The sequence below is a fragment of the Schistocerca piceifrons genome, unplaced genomic scaffold, assembly GCF_021461385.2.
Source record: "Schistocerca piceifrons isolate TAMUIC-IGC-003096 unplaced genomic scaffold, iqSchPice1.1 HiC_scaffold_841, whole genome shotgun sequence".
Lineage (NCBI taxonomy): Eukaryota > Metazoa > Arthropoda > Insecta > Orthoptera > Acrididae > Schistocerca > Schistocerca piceifrons.
The window spans coordinates 17,185-40,731 of NW_025729104.1; the positions used below are offsets into that span (position 1 = coordinate 17,185).

Consider the following 23,547-nt stretch of genomic DNA (forward strand, 5'->3'; position numbering starts at 1 on the left):
CCACAACGTCACACAGATTACGTTACTCTAGTGCCGTGAGTGTACATCGAGACTTGAAAGAAAAAAATCCCTAGACATCATCACCATGTTTAACGACGTCTCATTCGTTTTTGTGTGTGTCATTCAGCTCTCGCTGTGTGCTCTACTTTATTTGGGAAATAAGGACGCATCTGTAGTAAGTAACGGCGGTAAACTTTTGCCAACGGCTCAGTCTCCGTTTCCAAACCAGAGACTACATCAAGTCAGGTCGCCCTTACTAACGAGGCGATGAAGCAGTTTGACAAACTCGTTTGGCTCTGCAGTGGTCGTGTGGATTACACATGTAATCCACCTGTGCAAATTGAAATAAATTTGCAAGTCCGGAAGCGACAATGCTTCGAGCTTCTGTGTACTTTAATATGGATTGTTGGCGGACCGAGCGCTGGTCTCGTGTGGTTGTCTCGCGACCTGTTACGTAAGTATTTTCCAAAAACAGTTTCTTTTCTTACTCCGCTTTTCCCACTTATTTGTTGGAATACGTATTACATCTATTCATTGTTTTACAATTTATAAATATTTGAAATAATAGTAGAATTTCATTGAATTTTAGGTAAATTATGGATCAGAGGCAAGAAGCTCGGATTCTGGCTTGGCTGAAGGAGACTGAGGATGAGGAAGAGATTCCCGCCTCGAGTTATGACGGTGAAGATGATGTTGTGGAAGAGCAGAGAGCAGGAGCACCGGTGTGAGCGAGCAAGAGGGACACGTGTCAGGTGAAGCAACTGGGAACAGTCCCGAATTCTCACGTGATGAACCATCCCGGAGAAATAGACGGCTTGACTTTTATACTGTAGCTGACACAATCTCGTCATAGGTAGAACTAGAGCTCATAACATTGTATATGTTCCTCTTGGTCCTAAAGGAACCGCACGACAAAACCGCTATCGAAGATTGCATGTCCCTTTTTTTGGACGATAACGTCATTTATCTCATAGCCAAATACACTAACATAAAAACAGACCACACCAAGTATAATTTTTCTAGAGAGAGAGATGTTAAACATCAGATCAAATCGAAATGAAGGAACTTACTAGGATTCAGTTGATGAGTTGACTGCTCAAAATAAGCCGATCGAGCACAAGCCAAACTTTTTACCACATAAAACATACCGGAATTGATGCAATTTATTTGACTGTGTCTGAGAAAAGATTTATATTTCTTATCATGACTTTACGATTTGATGATATTAATGGTCGTGAAGTGCGTGCAAAAATTGACAAACTGGCCCCAATACCGGAAATATTTGATCTATTCCTTACAAACTTTCAACAGTACTTTGTTCCCAGTGCTGAAATGGCTTTGGATGAACAACTTTTGGCATTCAGGGGAAGCTGTCCATCTTGGTAGTACATTCCCAGCAAGCCCGCAAAATGTGGAGCGAAGGTATTTGCGCTTGTGTCTGCTCACTACCCCTACACTTACAACTTGGAAATATAAGCAGGCAAACAACCGGAAGGCCCATATCGCTTGAGGAACGAAAGAAGTGATATGGTAATACGTACGTCCTGTGTTCGGCAGAAACATCAATATAACGGCGGGCAATTGGTTCTCTTCGCTCCGTGTTGCCAAGCAGCTGTTTGAAAATAGAACAACCGCTGTAGCTACGGTACGGAAAGACAGAAGTGGCCAGGGAATTTCGTGCGGCGAAAGGAAATCCAATAAGTTCATCAAAATTTGGCTTGCACCCCCCCTTCCACATTGGTTTCTTACGTGCCAAAACCTAACAACAATGCAACAATTTTGATGTGAACAATGCACAATGACGCAAAAATTGACACCGATACAGGATCTAAACAGAAACCAGAGATAATAACGCAGTACAACCGTACAAAGAACGGTGCGGATCTAGTTGATAAGATGTGTACGCTTTATGATGCATCCTGAAAATGAAGAAGATGGCGTGTTACTGTATTTTATGGTCTGCTTTTCTTATTGACCTGTCTTTGTCTTGGATGAAACCGCTGGCTCAGCGGACATTAGATAAAAAAATGTTGCCAAAAAGTCTGCCCTTCAAAATAAAGGACTTTCTTGGCATTCCTGTCATGGAAAGTCAGCCGGCAACTTCGGGAATGACATGGTGGAGTTCTGTGGGTGCTGCAAAGACTGCGGAAGATCGAGAAACAGAACTACAAGAAGAAAATAACGCGTGTAAAAAATTTGTTTGCCCTGATCATTCCAAGATCGTCTGTACTTCTCGTTGAGAAAATCACAATTAGATTTGCTTTTACACAAATGTGCGTCTTTAGAAAGTAAATCGAAGCCAATGATGCTATCTTCCTTAAAACTGCGACATACTATGAAAAGTTCCTTGTTTTTTCAAATATGAGGTCATATGTATACTTTTTAATAAATATTACTGTGAGAAACACAAAAGCACCCAATAAAAATATTTGTAAATTCAATGGCCTCTTTTTTTAGTTGAGAGCATGGCATACATATGTAATCCATACGACCACATACTTTTCTTTTCAGAGCGCGACGACTGCAGCGTTAAATCTTCTGGTTTTAAGTTTCAGTGTTTCGGGGACAGACTGAAAGTGCATTGTCCTCTCTCCCTTTATCCTCAGAAAACACTATCGTCCGATTTGACAATAGAAAGAAAAACCCTTACACTGGTGTGTACCTCCTCAACATCAGATGAACCAACATTTGAAGTGACGCGGTGGTTACAAATTGCCGCAAAAACAGCTGTGGGCCGAGAATTCCGCTTCAACTGGGAACTGAGTTGCTCGCGACGAAGCGTCAGAAGCTCTTCCCGGTCCTTGCCGAATTAAACTTGAGTAACAAATCGAGATTACGAGATTAGGGCGAAAAACTCGACCGCCTTTTTTTTCGGAACCGTATTACTGCCATCGTGCTGCCAGGGAAGGTGTCGATGTCTGCGACGCGGTTTCCACACATGGAGACGTAATAAATTCGACGAATTTCTCTGTACTCAGTTGACTCTAACACAATAATCGCTGCCCAGGCTGAAACTATTGTTGCGAAATCTGTTCTGTGCGGCGTCTCTGATGACAGAGGATGTAAATCCGTTTTATCACAGTAGCCCGCATCTCGTGGTCGTGCGGTAGCGTTCTCGCTTCCCACGCCCGGGTTCCCGGGTTCGATTCCCGGCGGGGTCAGGGATTTTCTCTGCCTCGTGATGGCTGGGTGTTGTGTAATGTCCATAGGTTAGTTAGGTTTAAGTAGTTCTAAGTTCTAGGGGACTGATGACCATAGATGTTAAGTCCCATAGTGCTCAGAGCAATTTTGATAACAGTACTGTAAATGATTTTGTCTAGACCAGTAGTGTGGACTGTTGTAATGAGTTAAGTCAAACAGAAAATGACGCAAAATGTTAGAAATATGTCGCTCTTCCGAGATTTAACTGTTTCCTATACTTTAGTTGTGTTCCACGTATTCGGGTCTCGTAATATTGCTCCGTAATTTCAAAAGTGTTTGTGTGGGTCTTCCAGCAGTTACACCATACGCGGTGCCGAGAACTCGTGACCGCCTGAATCAGCATCTGAAACGACACGCAGGCGAAAGAAATGTACTCCACAAGAGCGCTGTGTAGGCTGCTCGCCCGATCGCTGCATGCCTCACGCTTGATTGTGATGTCACGACGTCGACGTACTCTAGACGTCGATTAACACCGAGTATTCACTGTATCGACGTACAAACCCTGTAAACCACTGCGAAGTGCATGGGAGTGGATACTTGGCATCCGTACCACCTTCCAGAATTTTTCCTCGTTCCAGTCACATATGATGGATGAGGTCGCTAGCGACACGTCACGAATTAGTAATGTCTGTAATGATCACACGACGGTTGTCTGTGAAATTTTGTATGCGGGCTTTCACGGGACAATCTGCGTTCGTCTTCAAAAGTCTGTGAATAGAGCTGTCTTGCAGTTTCTGGCGCGGTCTCCTACGAGTGAAAGAAACCTTCCCTGTGACCTTTGAGAGTCTCTTTCCTCTTTGGTACGGGTCCCACACGCTTGGACCGTATTCGGAGACGAGACGCGCGGGCGATTTGAAAGTTCCCAAGACCGGCACGCGCCCTGCCTGGTACTGGGCCTCTGTGGTGTGCCCACTAACAGCTGCACCCGGCTATTTGCGTCATTTGGCCAATTCCAAGTGTTAATCATTGATACAGCACTCGTACCATACATGCTAAGTGCGTAGTTTGACATTTCTGTACATTTTAAGCCAGGTTACAATCTTTGTACCACTTCAATATCTTTTCACTATTTTAATGAGTATTTCTCCAGTTTTTCTGCGACTGTATATCAGTAGCTAGAGATCGCAGAAGTCCTCTCTCGGTGATAGACTTTGATGACGTCATAACATCGGCAACTGGGAATCGTTTATCAAGAACGATTCTGCAGCGTGACGTATAACCTAGTGAGCTTGGACTTCTTTTCTTCTGACCAAGGTAATAGATTTAGTACTCTGAAAGATACACCCTTTTATGGCGATATCAGGTTATTTTCGATTTTCTTGTGTCTACCTTTTGTTACAATGTAGTTCCGTCACACCTTGAAAACACGTTAATGATAGCCATCTGTCAGACCCTTTCTTACGCTCCGTGTTAAAAGCCCCGAACGTATACTTTGTCACCGCTCTATTCTTGCCTCGACAAGCGGTCCACGTGCCCTGGTGCTGGCTACATGTCTCCATTGCTGTAGCATCTTCCGTCTCGAAATTCTGCTCTAGTCTGCTCCATATTCCGACCGCATATTAAATCAATCATTTAGCTTTCTTGACGACTATGTGAAACGGATAAATAATTGTCATCATCATCTGCTCTTATAAACTGCGCTATCCGTCGTGTTTAAATGCTGCAGATCACAAAGTTGTTCCAAAAATCGGCGCGATTCGTATGTCCACCTATTGTTTCACAATCATTGCCCAGCGTGGGACAGCCGGCCGGGGTGGCCAAGCGGTTAAAGACGCTACTGTCTGGAACCGCGCGACCGCTACGGTCGCAGGTTCGAATCCTGCCTCGGGCATGGATGTGTGTGATGTCCTTAGGTTAGTTAGGGTTTAAGTAGTTGTAAGTTCTAGGGTGCTGATGACCTTAGAAGTTAAGTCCCATAGTGCTCAGAGCCATTTGAACCATTTTTAGTGTGGGACAAAAGCACCTCCCTTCCACTCAAAATTTTTCCTTGACTTACGAAAGGCATTCGATGCATGTTCGGACGGCAGCCTAACCAACTAAATAACGAGCGTACGCAATATGAGACCACCTGTACGACTGGACTGAAAAGTGTCTACCAAACAGAACACAGCGTATCATTCTGAAAGGAGAGAAGTCTTTAGACGTGCAAGTAACTTCGGGTGTGCCCCAGGGGAGTGTTTTAGGACCGTTACTTTTGACAGTACACATAAAGGAGAAGCTCCGTTAGGCTTTTCGCGGCTAATGCTGTTGTGTACAGAGAGGGCGCGGCGGGGGAAAATTGTAGCGAAACGCGGGAAGGCGTGCAGGGGGTAGGCGCTTCGTGCAGGGAGTCGCGGTGGAGGCTCAGCACAGACAAACGGGACGTACTGCGAATACACAAGCAGGCAGACCCTTTAACAAAACTACAGGACAGTCACTGGATGCAGTTACGTCCGTAAAATGTGTTGGAGTGGGCGTAGAAAGCGATTTGAAGTGGAACGACCAAATGAAATTGATCTGCGTCTACGTCATACTCCGTAAGCGGAGGGTAGCTGTGCTACTGCTGACTGACCCCAACCTTCCGTGTTTCTGTCGCGAATGGCGCCTGGGGAAAATGTCGGTAGTATTAGGTCCAACCCCTCGAATTTTCTCGTCGTGGTCACTTCGCGAGACGTGTGTGGGAGAAAGTAGCACGCCGTCCGACTCTTCCTGGAAAACGCTCCCTCGAAATTCCAGTAGAAAGACTCTCCATGATACCCAGCGCCTCCCTTGTAACGCCTGCCTCTGCAGTTCGTCGATCATCCTAGATCGCTGCTCGTAATGATTACCTTGTTTTCAAACTGTAGCCGGCCGAAGTGGCCGTGCGGTTAAAGGCGCTGCAGTCTGGAACCGCAAGACCGCTACGGTCGCAGGTTCGAATCCTGCCTCGGGCATGGATGTTTGTGATGTCCTTAGGTTAGTTAGGTTTAACTAGTTCTAAGTTCTAGGGGACTAATGACCTCAGCAGTTGAGTCCCATAGTGCTCAGAGCCATTTGAACCATTTTTTTTCAAACTGTGACTGATTCTTGACAACAAACTTCAGAAGTAAGTGAACGTCGACATCTGCGACTCTAGTGTTCCCCCACGCTGGTACGTAACGAAATGCCGGAATTCCTCTGTAGTCTCTCAACACTGAGATAAATGGCGGTCGTCCATGTTGTAGTTATTGTTGCGCAATCTGATCTCCACGACCTCTCTGATGGCTGATAATGTAATGACCTTTAGTTGTTTGACAAAATAGCTATACTGCTCGGTTTTGCGAACTGTTATACGTCCTTGTGCTAAGCACAAAACGAAGCCAAATGTTTGAAATATGGCGCGCTTGCCACAATTAACTATTCCCTTCGCTTGATTTGTGTTAAATCTGTTCAGTTTCTTGCTATTGGCTAGTATATATTGACATTTGTTTGTTTGAATCGGCAAGCAATTACATCACACACGCTGGCGAGAGCTGCTCACCGTTGCCAGCTTCTAAGACGCCTTCGGAGTCGTAAAAGTGTACTTTGGAAGAGCGCCGTGTATTTCCACTGATGGCTGTGTGTCTCGCGCGGTTATACACAGTTGTGAGTTCAACTCGTGAACTTAGCGCCACATACAACCACCGAATATTCACCGTCACGTCTACATCTACATCCCCGTATGTACGCTGCAAAGCACAGCGTAGTGCATGGCAGTGGGTACTTGTCACGGCAACAAGTCTCGAAACGTATTCCCCTTCCGGTGGTGGTAAAGGGCGAGTGGGGAGGCGGCTCCGCGCTGCGGCCGGCCTGGCTCCTCCTCACTGCTCCTCCCTCCGCCTCCCTCCTCCTCCCTCCTCCTCCCTCCTCACGGCAGCCACGCACAGTGAGCGGCCGGGGAGCGGCTCTGGACTCCTCGCTCAGCATCAGCAGCCGTCTGCGCAACTTCGCGAGCGGCCTTCCGTGGGATGTGGGTTGCGTCTTTCTTGAGCCGTCTGACGACTGAGCTTTCTCGACGCTCACGTGACACTCTCCAGCGAGTTAGATAAACCTGTGACGATTCGTGCTGCCCTTCTCTGTATACGTTCCGTAGCCCCTGTCTGTGGTATCTGGTACGGGTCCCACACACTGGAGTATCATTCTACGACGGGACCCACATGTGCTTCGTAACCAATATCGGTTTTAGACTGGCTCCACTGTCCGAGTATCCTGACAGAGGTCCGAAACCGCAAGCAAACAGACCTTAGGCACAGATTCAAGAGAAATCAAAATCTAGCTGACAAACAAAAGCTGAATGAAGCCAAAGTGAGCATAAAGCAGGATAGTTAGACATGCGTCTAATGACTTTGACAGTAAAATTTTGGCAATCGATTTGACTAAAATTCATTACAACCTTTGATCTTACAGTCAGTAAGCGGCTCGAAACAATCTATTCAGTCACTCAGAGACCAAACTCGCACCGAAACGGAAGAAAATAGAGAAGGCCGAAACACTGAATTCGGTCTTCCGAAATTGTTTCACCGCGGAAGGTTGGAGTACGAACCCACCTTTCAGTCATCGCGACAACATCGAAGTGATACAGATAAAGAGAATAAACAGAGAGTAAAGAACGTAAGATATATTGTTTCATTACCTACCAGATTTTGAGAAAATCGCCCTTGAAGTTCACAACATTAAATCGACTCGAAATTAACTGTATCGACAGATGATTGTAGATTGAGCATTTTTCATTATCACATACGCTGTCCAAAAACGTGTATTTTCCGAGAAATCAGGAAAAGCAGCTTTTTACGACTGCCGCTTTGAGATGCATCAAGGTAAACACGCTCCAGCGAAAGCCGTGCTGGACCGAGTGAACGAGACACGTGATCCGTGAGCGGAGATTACGTGTCCGGTTCCTACACGGATAATGCAGTAGTTGCTTTTGCATACGTAACTTTCTTCGTATTGGAGAGTTCATAAGGTACATCAGTCAATAGGGAATAGTAAGACGGTAGGCGAATCAATTATCTCACGCAGTTACAATACTGGAGAAGTAACCTTTTAAGTCTTGCTGTATGAAAACAGCTCCGAAAAAGACTGCTGTGTGCTCGTCACGAAGACCCACAGTAGCTGACCACGGGACGCCCTGTTCATGCCGAGAAGCGGCAAAGAGTGACCGCAGATTAAAGAACCCACGCTTCTTATGTCGATCCTTACACCTGGGACCCTTACCAGAAGGGTAAGGACTGACAGAAGAGATACAGAACGTACAACGAAGAGCGGCGCGTTTCGCCACGGGATCGTTTGGTCGGCGCGAGAGCGTTACAGAGGTGTTCAACAGACTCCAGTGGCAGAGGGTACAAGAGAGGCGTTAAGCATCACAGAAGGTTTGGAAAGAGTACTTTCCAGGAAGCGTCGGACAGCATATTACTTCTTTCGCGAAATGAGTACGACGACAAAATTCTAGAAATCAGTGCCAATACAGAGGCTTACCGACAATCACCCCTCCCACGCGTCACTTACGAGTGCAACAGGGAAGCGGGGATCAGTTAGTGGTGCCAGAAGTATCCTCTACCACACACCATCAGCTGGCTTGCCGAGTATCAATGTAGATGTGGACACTACGACAAATTCTAAGCTGTGTCTGTCTTTTGGCTGATTTTTTGTAGTGAAGGATACTGAGTGCAACGTAAACACTGTATGGAACAAATGAGTTGAAGCCGTAAGTTCATGGGTTGTAGAAAAGAAATTGATGCTAAATCAAAATAAGACTCAGTTTCTACAGTTTCTAGCCAACAACTGAACCGAAACCGACATTTTGATCAGACATAATAGGCATATCATTAGTCAGTCCGAACAATCCAAATTCGTAAGTGTTCGGGTAGGTGGTAAGCTGACATGGACCGCCCACGTTCAGTATCTTGTCCAAAGACTTAATAGCGCTGTATTTACTACTGGAAGAGTGTCTGAAATCAGTCATAGATCAACAGGAGAATTAGTCTACTTTGCTTATTCTGATTAGCTTATGATTTACGATGTTATACTCTACTGTTGCTTTTCTAATTCTCAAAGGCTCTTCTTGGCTCGGAAAACGGCAGTTAGAGCAAAATGTGGTCCAAGTTCACGAAGCTATGGTCGACCTATGTTCGGCAGTGTGGGAGTTCTGACGCGTGGCTCTAAATGCGTATTTCAACATTGTTTCTTGTTAACAACTCGGGGTTTTCCCCGAGAATTGCCAGCCTTCACTCAGTTAATACTACGCAGATATCCACCCTGCACATCAATCCCACCTCCTTATCTCGGACGTGCAGTATTCTCCATTTTCAATAAATTAGCACAAGAATTAAAAAATCTTAGCAGTAATCGACGCAATTTCAAGTCTGATCTGAAGAATTGTCATGACTCACTCCTGCTATATCGACGGGGCTACAAGTATAAAAATGAAGCAAATTCATGTGTTGTATTGTTTATTGCGCTAGATATTACTTGGTGATCTGGGTACTATTCGTGCAAATTTTAACTGTTATTAAGTTTCCAGACGTTACTTTGTTGTAGAGACTCGTTCCATCACCGTAGTGACTTGCTCCTCTTCCTAGACGTGAGCAACAAAACAAAAATAGATAAACGACGTCCATCACTTTAACCTAGTGAAGGATTCGCCTCGACTGATCGATCTTAGTGTTTTTATCCATGAAAAGGCATTACTTCAAAGTTTTAAATTTTCAGGAATGGAATGCAACACGAAGGGGTCTCCACTGTTTAAAGAACACAATGAAACGGATAATTTGCCATTACTGTAGTTGCTGAAGTCTGCAAATCATTTGGAGAGAATAATTCCAGAATCTTGGAATAAGGTCCTTTTCCTGAGGAAGTAATTCACAGACATGCTAAAGTTATGTTTTAATAGTATTTCAAGTTGGTTCTCTTTTCACTCATTCGGTTTCACAGTATTATAACTGTACTCAAAGTTCATCATTATCAGCAAAAGTAGTGGCAGCAGCTTTGTCACGTATCGGCCATTTCATAAGATCATCGTAGAAATACCTGTATTCATGGCGAATATAATCGTGTTGAATGTCTTGATCTTTCTTCCTGTTAATTGCTACCAGTGTAAGTATTTTCAAAATTACAAACAATAGACACTTCCGGAAATAAAACATCGAATGTTTGCTTTCGCCGTCCTTCTATCTGTTTAGAGGCCACAATACGTGACTATGGGTTACAATGTTCAAAATGAACAAACAAACAGGGTTAAAATGTTTAGTACGCTCGTGACAGTGCACTGTTGCTGTTTTTATAGCATTCTGTTCATAATTTCCTACAATACGTCTTTCTCTCTTTTCTTGGTACCTTCACCATGTTCCAAGCCAGTACTAGAAGTCATTTTACATTTCACAACACATGCTCGGAAATAATAACGGTTCAACTACGAAAAGCCAAATGTAATATACAGTGCATTAAGTATTCGGTAGATGGAATGCGAATATAATCACCATTGAAAGGGCGCTATTCGAGGAGTGAAGCCCTTTCATAAATGACGTCGCTGTAACTTGTTCGCAAAAACACATTTACAATATCTGGAATAAAGCCCTTTGCACGCAAAAATATCTGTTATCTTTCCTAACTCATTTTGTCAAAATTTGCACTAAGGCCCTTTCAAAAATGATTGTTCAATCCACTGTACCCCCTTACAGTAAACAAGACAATTGAAGACGTGACGCAGTTGTCAACAATACACGGCTCTCCTCATAGGCCCACGCCGTATCCCAGCAACGGTTTGAGTAGAGGCGAAAGGCGAGCGAGGCGGCTGTTGCTGTCCCCTCTCGCAGCAGTCTGCAGAAACAGAGAAATGCGGCAACAGCGCGGAGCAGCGGCAGCGGTCTATGAGGAGTCGTCAACCAGCGTGTGATCTGTGCCAAAGCACGGCCACCGAAATGACTGCACCTTTCTGCGCATGCGTAACATTAATTCTACACTCGTGCATGTTTCATAAATACAGGGATCTTCGACACAGCAGTCATATTTAGTATAATTTAATTTTACAAATCAGTCGAACGGAGTATTCATACGAATCTCTCTGACGCAGTCTCTGTAGGAGAAAGATTAATTTTATGCATCTTTTAATTACAGGAAGGTCGGGCGTCTGCAAATTATAAATGCTCCTACAAAGCTGCCACGCCAAGTGCCATGTTCAGTCGCTTGTTTGGATGATTGTCGACAAGGCTTGTACATCGTCGCAGTTTCTTGAAACACACGTCCTCCATGGATCAATGGTAAGAGGTAATTTATTTCTACAAGAATCTCTACAAGATTATAGATGAATTCCAACACTAAGAACTATTTTGGTTCAGTTCTAGTGTCCTGTTTCACCCGTCAGCTTTGACCAGCGACGTCGTGTGTGGCATCATTGGTCTACGATGCGAAAGATGAAAGTGTCCTGCCATTAAATGTTATCTCTGGTTGTCTTAGGCCGCGCGGTTAGAGGCGCCATGTCACTACTTGCGAGCCCTAGTCCGCCCCGGTAGCTGAGTGGTCAGCGTGACAGACTGTCAATCCTAAGGGCCCGGGTTCGATTCCCGGCTGGGTCGGAAATTTTCTCCGCTCAGGGACTGGGTGTTGTGTTGTCCTAATCATCATCATTTCATCCTCATCGACGCGCAGGTCGCCGAAGTGGCGTCAAATCGAAAGACCTGCACCAGGCGAACGGTCTACCCGACGGGAGGCCCTAGCCACACGACATTTCCATTTATTGCGAGTGCTGCCTCGGGCATGTGTGTGTGTGTGTGTTGTTCTTAGCATAAGTTAGTTTAAGCAGTGTGTAAGTCTAGGGACAGATGACCTTAGCAGTTTGGTCCCTTAGGAATTCCTCCTTTCTCCCAGCATTATTTCTTAACCTCGTAAGAGGCACCGTGTGCGATGTAACTGTTGGACGACGCACGTAAGCAAATGTGAAAATACTAAGGAATTATACGACACGTGAATACGTGTAAAACAACTAAAGCGTAGGGAACAGTTAATGTTCACAAGAGCGACATACTTCTGACGTTTTCCTACATTTTCTACTCGACTTAACTCATACCAACAATTGGTACTAGTGTTTAAGACAAACTCATTTACAGTACTGTTATCAATGGAATACCGAGGCATAACTAACAAAAAGGCTTTACATTTTCCGTCATCTGAGATGCCACACAGAACACATTTCATAACGATAGTTTCACCCTAGGCATCAGCTATTGTCTTAGCGTCGACTGAGTACATAGAAATTCTGCGAACGACGGCATTAACACAGTCCCGAAAAAAAAAAGCGGTGGACTTCTTCGCCCTAATATGGATTTGTTACTCAAGCGTAACCCGGCAAGAACACGGACAGCGTCTGGCGCAAGAATGTCGTCGCGAGCAACTCCGTTCCCAGTTGTAACGGAATTCTCAGCACATAGCTGTTTTCGCTGCAGTTTATAAACACGGCGTCATTTTAAGTGTTCGTTTATCTGATAGTTTTCACATCTCAGCCAATATCCCGTCTTCTTCTGGCGCCCTGTTGTTTTCTGGCTGGCCAGTGTATTGTTGAGTTTAATGCAGTACAGTGGCTCTGAAAGTGGGTTTTCCTTTTGAGGCTGTCTGAAAAACAGTCGTTGTGTTGGTTCTTCGCAGATTAAAACGTTTTTGAAGCAATTTGCTAGTAATACACAGTTGTGTTTGTTGTTGATAGTCAGTTTGCCTTTTGAATCTTTGAAGTACAACTGCTTGTACCCTGTTAGTTCTGCTTTGAAAACTTTTTAGAATTCCTTGCGTTGTTCTGTCTGAAGTCTGTATGTATACGTTTCCCATATGTTCGTAATTTTGCCATTGTTGTGTTTGATTTTAAATTTTCCCCTCCCGAAACCCCCACTTTACCGCGATATCCCCTTAGAACCAATAATTATTATTATTAAGATTTATTTTTAAGTATTACCGCTATTCCATAATATTCCGCTAAGTATGCCAGGAGCCACTACACGCAGGAGGCGGTTACGCGGGTAGCAGCGGCTGTGTAGCTTGGACTGGGCGGTTTTCAGGTTAAAGGGTCTCAGAGAAACACAGAAAGGGCTTCAGTCTCAAAGGGTGCAGGTCGAACGCAGGAAGAACGTCGATCCAAGAACCATCGGTATAGCAGTTGTTCCGGCCGGAGTGGCCGAGCGGTTCTAGGCGCTACAGTCTGGAACCGCGCGACCTCTACGGTAGCAGGTTCGAATCCTGCCACGGGCAGGGATGTGTGTGATGTCCTTAGGTTAGTTAGGTTTAAGTAGTTCTCAGTTCTAGGGGACTGATGCCCTCAGAAGTTAAGTCCCATAGTGCCCAGAGCCATTTGAACCATTTTTGAACATTCTCTGAAAATATTTCGAGTAGTAAGTTCATGATCCCAATTGAATAGTAAACAGTTATGGGAACACGTCTTAGCAACAAATAATCCTGAGCTAATAACGAGCACCAAAACATATACTGAGATCAGTGAACACAGGACTGTCGTAACGAAACTTAGTGTTGTAACTCTCTGACGAAAGATCCGTAACCTAAAGACTGGAAACTTGCACAGGTCACACCAGTATTCAAGAAATGCAGTAGCAGCATTCCATGAAATTACGGGGCCATAATACTAACGTCAATTTGCAGCAGGATTTTGGAACATATATTGTGTTCGAACATTATGAATTATCTCGAAGAGAAGTCTGTTGACAAACACTTCACACGGATTTAGATAACATCGTTCTTGCTAAACACAACTAGCTCTTTATTCACACGAGGTATTGAGTGCTGTCGACAAGGCATCTCCAGTTGATTTCGTCTTTCTAGATTTCCAGAAGGCATTTGACACTGTACCTCACAAGCAACCTGTAGTCAAACTGCGTGCTTATGGAATGTCGTCACAGGCTGGACTGTGACTGGATTCGTGATTTCCTGTCACAGATTTCACAATTCGTAGTAATTGGCGAAGACATCGAGCGAAACAGAAGTAAGTTTCAGCGTTTCCCAAGGTAATGCTGTTCCTTATCTATAGAAACGATTTCGGAGACAGTTGAGGAACCGTCTGAAGTTGTTTGCAGATGATGCTGTCATTTACCGTTTAGTAAAGTCATCAGAAGATCAAAACAAATTGCAAAATTAGTTAGGAAAGATATCTGTATGGTGCGATAATTGGCAATTTGTCCTAAATAATGAAAAGTGTCAGATAATCCAGATGAGTGCCAAACGGAATCGGTTAAACTTCGGTTAGACGATAAATCCGTCAAATCTAATGGCCGTAAATTCAACTAAACACCAGAAATCACAATTGCGGACAATATAAATTGGAAATAACACATAGGAAATGTTGTGGGGAAGCAGAACCAAAGATGCGTTTTATTGGCTGAAGATGCAACAGATATACTAGAGAGACTGCCTATACTACGGTTGTCCGTCCTCTTCTAGAATACTGCTGTGCAGTGTGGGATCATTACCAGGTAGAATTAACGGACTTCATCGAGAATATTCAAAGAAGAGCAGCACATTTTGTATTGTCGAGAAATAGGAAGGACAGTGTCACTGACGTGACGTGAGCCCGCGACCGTAGCAGTCGCGTGGTTCCAGACGGTAGCGCCTAGAACCGCTCGGAGAGATAGAGAGACAGAGAGAGAGAACGTTAAAAATTACCTGCTTTCCGAGCACATACGTAATTCATACATGTTAACTGTCACAAGACAAATGTCGCGAACAACATACGAACATTTCAGCACATTTCCAGCTGATCTGGAAGCGAGTAACTCATAACGCAAAAATTCACAACTGCGACTGGTCACCATCGCAGCTGTCTCCGCTCTCCTGCTGACTGGCGAAATATTCTTACCTTTGTGCCGAGAAAACTTCCTTGTCCGCACTGAGAACTGAAATTCAAATCTCGTGTTACCAGTCTCTTTAAAAGAAAACTGGTAACTGCGAATCCTCTTTTTCTGCAGGTGTCGATAACCGTACAACCATGATAAATGCTGGGAAGGAGTAGTTAGATTTACTACGTGTCAGAGCCGCGTTTGTCGACCTTTCCGACTCTGGGCCACACCAACTTACGTTTCAAACTTTCGTGACACCCTTGGTTACGACCTTTTTCCCTAGATGAAGAAAAGCGAACACATTATGTTCATACAATACATTTTTATCATAATGCGTGTAATAATGTATTTCTTACGAATTCGGCTATTCCAAGAAATGATTTGGCGATAAATGCTTAAGATGTAGATGTTTTATCTGCGGAAGATGGGAACAAAAAAAACTCAGCCTGAACACGCCCTGGAGGCCCAACCGTTCCGACCGGCCACCGTGTCATCCTCAGCTCACAGGCATTACTGGATGCAGATACGGACAGTCGTGTGGAGAGCACACCTCTCTCCTGGCTGTTGTCAGTTTTGGTGACCGGAGCCGCTACTTCTCAGTCAAGTAGCTCCTCAGTTGACCTCACAAGGGCTGAGTGCAGCCCACTGGCCAACAGCACTCGGCAGACCCGGACACCGACCCATCCAAGTGCTAGCCAAGCCCGACAGCGCTTAACTCCGGTGATCTGACGGGAACCGGTGTTACCACTGCGGCAACTCCATTTGCCGGGAGATCAGAATGCATTAAGAATCCTACAAACATACCTGACGTGTTTTTGTGTATATCGCGTCGCAGCGGCTGAGAGACGCTGTGCAGTCTGACCACAGTCTAGGGCAGCGGTTCTCAAACTTTTTGAGCTTCGGGCGCACTTAAAAGGCAGCAAATATTTGTGGGCGCACTATACACACATTTCTGAGGAATATTCTACAACAGTAAATACAGGAAATCAATACTGTAATAAAACAACATTTAAGTCATTTTATTTTGGATTTCGCGTCCAGACTACAGAAAATACAACTTATATTAATAAAACACATACATTATCACAATATGAAGAAACAATTTTTGTATAAAAAATGTCAGAAATTCATGAAGTAAGATTGTCACCCAAATGCGACGGCCGAGCGCCGTGTTGCTTCCTACTCTTCCAGGACGAAAGGCAACAGAAACTATTAAGTGAAACGTATTAAAATGAAATAATGGATTAAAACTAACGATTAATTCAAATTATAGAGAAAAGTAATAATGCAATACAAATGAAACGAACCTTACGTCAATTCTTTCTAGCGTTCATGAGAAACATGAGCCTGATGTGTCCTCACGATTTCTTCAATGTATGGAGATACATTTGAAAGACAAACTTTCATTTCCTGGTCAATACATTGAAGACTTACTCTTTTTTTACATTTAATTGTGGCAAGCGCGGAAAATCCTAATTCACATAAATATGACGTCGAAAACGGAAGTAAAATGTTCAACGACCTTTTAGATATCGACACATATTCTTCTTTTATAGAAATCCAAAAAACTTTACGAGTCAACTCCCTCTGCTTAATCCTCAGTCCACGATCGGTAGATATAGCTGCCATTTCTCCTTCTTCTGATAATGTTAAGCCGAAATCACCTGAAGTTCCCATGAATGGGTTTCGAATCCAGCCTGTTTTTGACATTTCGAGAGTCGACATCGTGGAAATTTCGTTAACGCAGTCTGATATGCAATGACAGTGACTGAGACCTGGTCGTTACAGTGTGCTGTGCGATTTTTGGAACTCTACAAGGATCTACGGTGTTTGTGGAACATTAATCTTGGTACTTATAAAGGCAGAAACATGAAGGAAGATGCAATAAGTGACACTGTAAACGGAATGAGGGAAACTGTACCACACAGTGATGAAAATGTATAGTACTGTATACCATTCCAAAGGCCTCACCGCTGTGGTAACTCCGGTTTCCGTCAGATCACTGAAGTTAAGCGCTGTCGGGCTTGTCTGGCTCTTGGATGGGTGACCGTCCAGGCCTGCCGAGCGCTGTTGCCAAGCGGGGAGCACTCAGCCCTTGTGAGGCAAAACTGAGGAGCTGCTTGACTGAGGAGTAGCGGCTCCAGTCTCGTAAACTGACAACAGCCAGGACAGAGGTGTGCTCACCACATGGCCCTCCGTATCCGCATGCTGTGATGCCTAAGGGGTCAGGATGACATGGCGGCCGGTCGGTGCCGTTGAGCCTTCAGAACCTGTTCGGGCGGTGTTTGTTTCTATTCCATGGATCACTTCTGCAAACATTACAAAAGGACCATTCAAACATCTTCTCTGATAATTTCGGTACGTGAAAGTACCATATATTTTAGTATAATATGTACTAGGCATGTGGCCTCTTCTTTGTTAAAACAGCAATGCAGTTATATATTATTTAAGGAAATTTAAGTGCTGCATGTTACAACAGTCCCCCACATGTGTGATTTTATATGTTGTAACGTATCTGGTACACCAAAAGAAACACTGCAATGTACAGCAGCAGTCCTTCCAAATTTTAATTGCGCAATGGAATACCATACGATTCAGTTTGTTGCAAATTTAGATTCCTCGTTTTAAACAAGACACCTAAAATAGATCGGTTCGACCTTTCTATGCACGGAGTTGTGCTTTTCTCTTCTGATACAGTCTGTATTGCAAGTATATTGGAATGAGGTAAATGAATGGCCTGAAGCAAGATACGTCGCGGCAGCTTTCAACTTTAGACGACCAGGAATTGCATTCACATTAGATAATATTTTCTCTGAATGGAAGTGCTCAAAAAATGTTCAAATGTGTGTGAAGTCTTATGGGTCTTAACTGCTAAGGTCGTCAGTCCCTAACCTTACACACTACTTAACCTAAATTATCCCAAGGACAAACACAAACGCCCATGCCCGAGGGAGAACTCGAATCTCCACCGGGACCAGCCGCACAGTCCAGACCGCTCGGCTAACCCCGCGCAGCAATGGAAGTGCCTGAGAGTCTCAGTAAATGATGGAAACTACATCTGTTCATTCGGCAATGGTTTTCGAAGGAAGCTTCGTCCTCAATTCCCCAACTGCCTTATTAGCTTCTAGACACTCCCATCTCTTCTTTCCTAGCAATCTACTTTCGAACCCTTACCCTGTTCGACCGGTCGGTAACTTCGATCGTTTTAATTCAGTGTGCGCCACGTTGAAGAGCTAAGCTGGATCTGCTCGGACTGAAAATTCTCACACTCGCGCGCAAGGTGACAGGCTGACGTAAACATGCTCGAGCAAACGCCACTTCACAGGACACTTTGTTTACGATTCTCTCGCAACGTGCAGTCGCCAGCTCGTGATGTGATGGCGTGGTTAATGACTCTCGATCACGGGGCCCCGGGTTCGATTCCCGGCCGCGTGGCGGATTTCCTCCTCTCGGTACTGGCTGTGTGTGCATCAGCGACGCGTCAGCTGAAGAAAGTTGCGCGAGGCGGAAGATGTCCGCTGGCCAGTAACGCTAGACGCGCATTTCATTCTGTTGTAAATTACAGGTATTTACTGAAGAGTGTCGATTTAGTTTACGATCAAAAACTCACTAGTAACGAGCAAAGGACTTGGCCTTTTGCAGAACGACCTCTTACAAGTACCCAACAACATGGGGTTCCGTTCGGTGCACTTTGCAAGGTCGCTGTTACTGTGTGCTCGTTCTACATAAATAACGTTGCCTCAGCTCGCGGTGACTTCCCCCTCTGCAGTCAGCCCCACACGCCTCCCCTGTCAGAACAGCAGGATGTTCCTCTGCTGGGGGGGGGGGGGGGGGGGCTGCAGCACAGCCAGTGGCGTTACACCAACACGACGGCCGCAGCGAATGTGTTTCAGTTTAACTGAGCGACTGATTGAAACTCAGTTTAGGAGCGGAAACGTCGATACACTGGCACATGTCTGATACAAGAACACTGCATATCCCGTGCTAATCTCAAGTTCTTGCATCGACGCTCGCACGCAGTCGCAGTCACTCGTAATAGCCGGCTTACGGCAGCTAACCGAACCAGTTACCAGCAGCATTACCAAACATATTATCTGTGACAGAACGCTCTCTCAAATATTACACAATTTAGCCAGTACGAATGTTCAGTTTGCGGTCACTGCTGGTATGACATGCCACGCCGATCTTGTTTATACAAAAGTCACTGTTTGCGTATTAAAATCGATATTTCCGTTTTCGTTTTTGCCACAAGTTCGCATGCACTTTGCGGCACTCCACGGTCAAGTTTTATTCATTATTCTGCAAAATTACCACATTTATCCAGAGCTCCTTATATTCGCATCCGAAAATAATGATAGCTAAGCTCCCAACTTCACAGAGCCGTTATGTAGCTCACAAAATACGCGTGACCGTACTACCCTCTGATTGGATGATACACACCGTAGCCAATCCGCTACTAGTATTAAGCTGGGCAATCCCGCGTGTTTCATACATGACTAGTCACAATTTAACAGCTTTTATGAACAATTTACTAAATGAACAAATTTTGAAACTCCACAAGCCTGAAAATACCTCGCGCTTTAAATAACACAATTACCATGAAATGCTTCTTGTTTTTCCGGGTCCCATAAACTGCCTAGTTCTACATACAAAATTCCCCTGAGAGTATAATTCAGTTCCTCTACACCATCACAGTTTCCACGCTAACATATACTCAGTTAATGGACATAACAATATTCATTTACTATCTTACATTCCATTCATTCCATCGTTCACAGCAAACAAACAATCTAGCGGTAACTAACGAGCGTCATATTAATCACAGTAACATGAGTTTTGTTTCCAGAATCTGTTTTAACTTCTTGATAGTTTCGTAGTGCGTGAGAATCTGACACCTTCCGATGGCGGCCGTAACTACCTGCAAGCAGTCAGCGGACCACGACTCGTTGCCTGAAGCTGTCTGCTCTCTACCGTCTCTTACTTAACACAGGTGCGATGCGAAGCGCCGCGTCTCGACTTCCAGACAAATCAGCCAATGTGTAACATGGGAAACCTGTGAGAAATGCAATATTTACATTATTTGACGTACCAGATAATCCTCCACAACTCTGGCTGAAGAGAAAACCACACAGACGCGACAATCAAACGTCAAGAGAACAAAAGAGTTTTCCGACACGAAGAAACCAATGGCCGACGGCCTTCACTTAACGAGCAAGAGCAGCATTGATTGTGTAGATTTGTCAGTGCTAACAGACAAGCAACACTGCGTAAAATAAACGCAGAAATCAATGTGGGACTTAATATATATATATATATATATAAAATCAAGAATCCATCGAAATTAAAATCACTGACTATGACCTTATGACCTACAGCTCGATATCCAGCAATTGCAAGGTTAAAATGGGCGTACCGGACATGAAATCAAAGTATGTTCATGTATGGCGGTAATGTAACCATGAGTGACGTCACAGCCGGCAGCTGGGTTGTGTAATGGTGTACGAGGAGCCCACCAGCAGTCACTCCACTTGACAGTGGCTGAGAAGCACTTGGTCGAAAGCTCACGCCACTTCAGTCCCTTGAAGCAACTGGAACCCCGAGAACATTTTAACATTTTATTCTGTAGGCAGAAACTGCTGAAATAAACAGCACTTTCCACCATTTACACATTTCCATAGCCACAGTCTGCAGAACTGCGTTCACAATCGTAGTGTTAAGTGAAATACTGATATTGGTTAAGTGCTTGTAAACTATGACTTTGTCAAAAACTTGTAGCTATTGTAGTTCTTAAACGAAACATAATATTTCGGTTTACCGGGCTAATCCTTTACCTACCATATAATTTTCAAAAGTGCTGTACCTTAGAACTTACATAGTGACGTACTATGCGCAGATCTAACAAATTATCACTGAAATCATAGACATCTGTTACAATGTTAAAAGTGAGGATGGCAGATTGTGTTCGGGTGGAGAGAGTGCGACAGCCAATAACAAGCTGTGAACACCCTCTCCCCACCCCCAAAACCAAACCACAGATGCGGACCTTCAGTTACACTGCACTCTCTCACTCTATCTAAGGAATGTTAGATATGTAGTATAGCTTTTCTGTGAGGAATATGCTCTTCATACAAGGAACATAAGGCAAAATTAATTCTTTTCTTCCCCACATTAATGTAGTCTCGATTAAAGTTCTCACTGCAGTCAACAAAGAAAGCACTCAAATGTATACAGAAAGTGTTCAGCTATCTGTTATTTATGAAATTGAATTGTTAAATTTTCTTCTGTTTGAAATTAATGTCCATAATAAACATCACTAAAAACTGTAACAGCCTCTAAATTTCATCTTTAAGATTTTCTTGCCACATCAGAATCACATGCTGTTTCAGATGATGATGGTTGCTGTATTTAGGGATTTTTTGGGGGGTATTGGGGGTGGTGATGGTTTGGATGTATACGCCTTTCCATTGCAGCCCAGAGAGAAATAAGTAGACTGTACTAGTTGGCCAAGGATCTATATATTTCTTAAGGCGCTTGTAATGTGAACTGTGGTGGGGCATCTTGCATTATACTGCTGGAATATTGCATTTGGTACCATAGTCATGGGAGTGACAAGAGGATTTACCATATGTCTCACATATTGGCAGCTATTCAGCGTTTCTTCAACAATTACAGAGCCAGCCCAATTGTCATATCCAGTACCTCCCCACAGCAGGGGAATTGAAGTATGTGTCTGCAGAACTGATGCTTCCTGCGACCTGTCACCAGGTCATCTACAGGCATGTGGATGACAATCTGAGTGCTACAGACAGAACCAGGACTCGCCGTTGAAGAGCAGAGAATTACAGTCAGTGTTCCAGTTGACTATGGATGTACACCACACAAGTCTTTGTTGTATGTGGTATGGAGACAACAGGAGATGACCCACGTCAACTTGAGATCTCAACCCAGCTTCCAGTAATCTGATGCTGGCACACTGCCCATCAAATCAGCTCAGAATTGAATTTTCACTCAGCAGCAGAGTGCACACAGATATGAGACTTGCTGGCAGATTAAAACTGTTTGCTGAACCGAGACTCGAACTCAGGACTTTTTCCTGCTGCGGGCAAGTGCTCCACTAACTGAACTACCCAAGCACAAATCGTGACCTGTCCCCCAAGTTTTCCTTTGCCAGCACCTCGTGCTGTATCTTCCAAACTTCTTAGCAGTTCTCCTGCAAAACTTACAGGAATAACACTCCTGGAAGGAAGAATATGGCGGAGAATTGGCTTAAACACGACCTTGAGGATGTTTCCAGAATGAAATTTTCACTCTGCACTGGAGTGCGTGTTGATATGAAACTTCCTGGCAGATTAAAACCGAGACTGGAATTCAGGATCTTTGCCTTTCATAGGTAAGTGCTCTGCTGACAGATACACAAGCATGACTCCCTAACCGTCCTCACAGCTTCACTTCCCCCAATACAGAAAGATACCGAACTCAAGTCTCGGTCCAGTAGACAGTTATAATCTGCCAGGAAGTTTCGTCTCTGCTCAGGTTTCAGCTGTTGCCTATATGAAAAAGCTAGTCGTTCCATTTTAAAATCTGTTTGTAGTGCAGTTCTTCTGGATGGCCATGTGCGTACCCTTCTTGCCACACTGTTGTCCTGCAACCCTATCATTCATCCATTGCACTTCAGACTGTGATCACTGTGTGATCTGCCAGTATGCTGCTCCCACGTCCATCAAGCCAGTGACCCAAGACTTCTCAAAGCCATCTCGTGCACATTCTCTAGGCATACCGTTTTGCAGACTCCTAGAGATAAGGGCCAGTGACACCCAGTATCTATTATAAAACTAAAACTAAACTAAACTCCTCCAGAACAGGCCATAAAAGCCCAACAGTACCAACTAGCTGCCATGTCATCCTCAGCTCACAGGCGTCACTAGATGCAGATATGGAGGGGAATAGCTACCATGCACTCACATAATTCTTCATCTACAAGAATGACTTTTTTTCTTTGGTGACAATAAGCTACACGCTAAAATTTTAACCAACATATCCAATGGGCTTTAAATTACTTGACTACCTATATGACTGATTTCAAACAAGGTTTTCACAGAGTAACATTTTGTATCTCCAAACCCCCCCCCTCTCTCTGTGTGAGTGTGTGTGTGTGTGTGTGTGTGTGTGTGTAAGTCTGTGTGTGTGTGTGTGTGTGTGTGTGTGTGTGTGTGTGTGTGTTTTAGATACGTTGTGGAGGTCATGTTCATGTCACTGCTGCTATACTAAAACTGATGTAAATCATAATGTGATTTACAGGATCCTGACTGAGGAACAGAAGCAGACGCTGGCTGGGAGGCTGATCATTGCTGCGTCACAGGGTCAGACCGGCCAAGTGCGGGCGATCCTGGATGCGGGGTCGCCAGTCAACGCGACAGACGCCAGTGGCGACACTGCCCTGCATGAAGCAGTGGTGAATGGCCACGAAGAAACTGTCAAGTGCCTGATTGATGCCGGGGCAGATGTCAACGTCAGGGACTCGGATGGGATGACGCCTCTGCACTAG

General features: G+C 44.4%; 1 protein-coding gene across 1 annotated transcript; it reads left to right on the forward strand.

Moving 5' to 3' along the window:
* The first annotated feature begins 596 nt into the window (after window positions 1-596).
* Window positions 597-23,547, forward strand: LOC124770937 (ankyrin repeat-containing protein P1E11.10-like). Its single transcript, XM_047249237.1, has 2 exons — window positions 597-724; window positions 23,301-23,547. The coding sequence occupies exons 1-2, from the start codon at window positions 597-599 to the stop codon at window positions 23,545-23,547; spliced, it is 375 nt and encodes a 124-aa protein (XP_047105193.1).

What these genes read in the sequence shown, in the direction of transcription:
- LOC124770937 (XM_047249237.1), top strand. Translation starts at nt 597, where the DNA reads ATGGATCAGAGGCAAGAAGCTCGGATTCTGGCTTGGCTGAAGGAGACT. An exon ending in CAGAGAGCAGGAGCACCGGT is followed by an intron (nt 725 to 23,300) that starts GTGAGCGAGCAA and finishes TGTGATTTACAG; the next exon opens with GATCCTGACTGAGGAACAGA.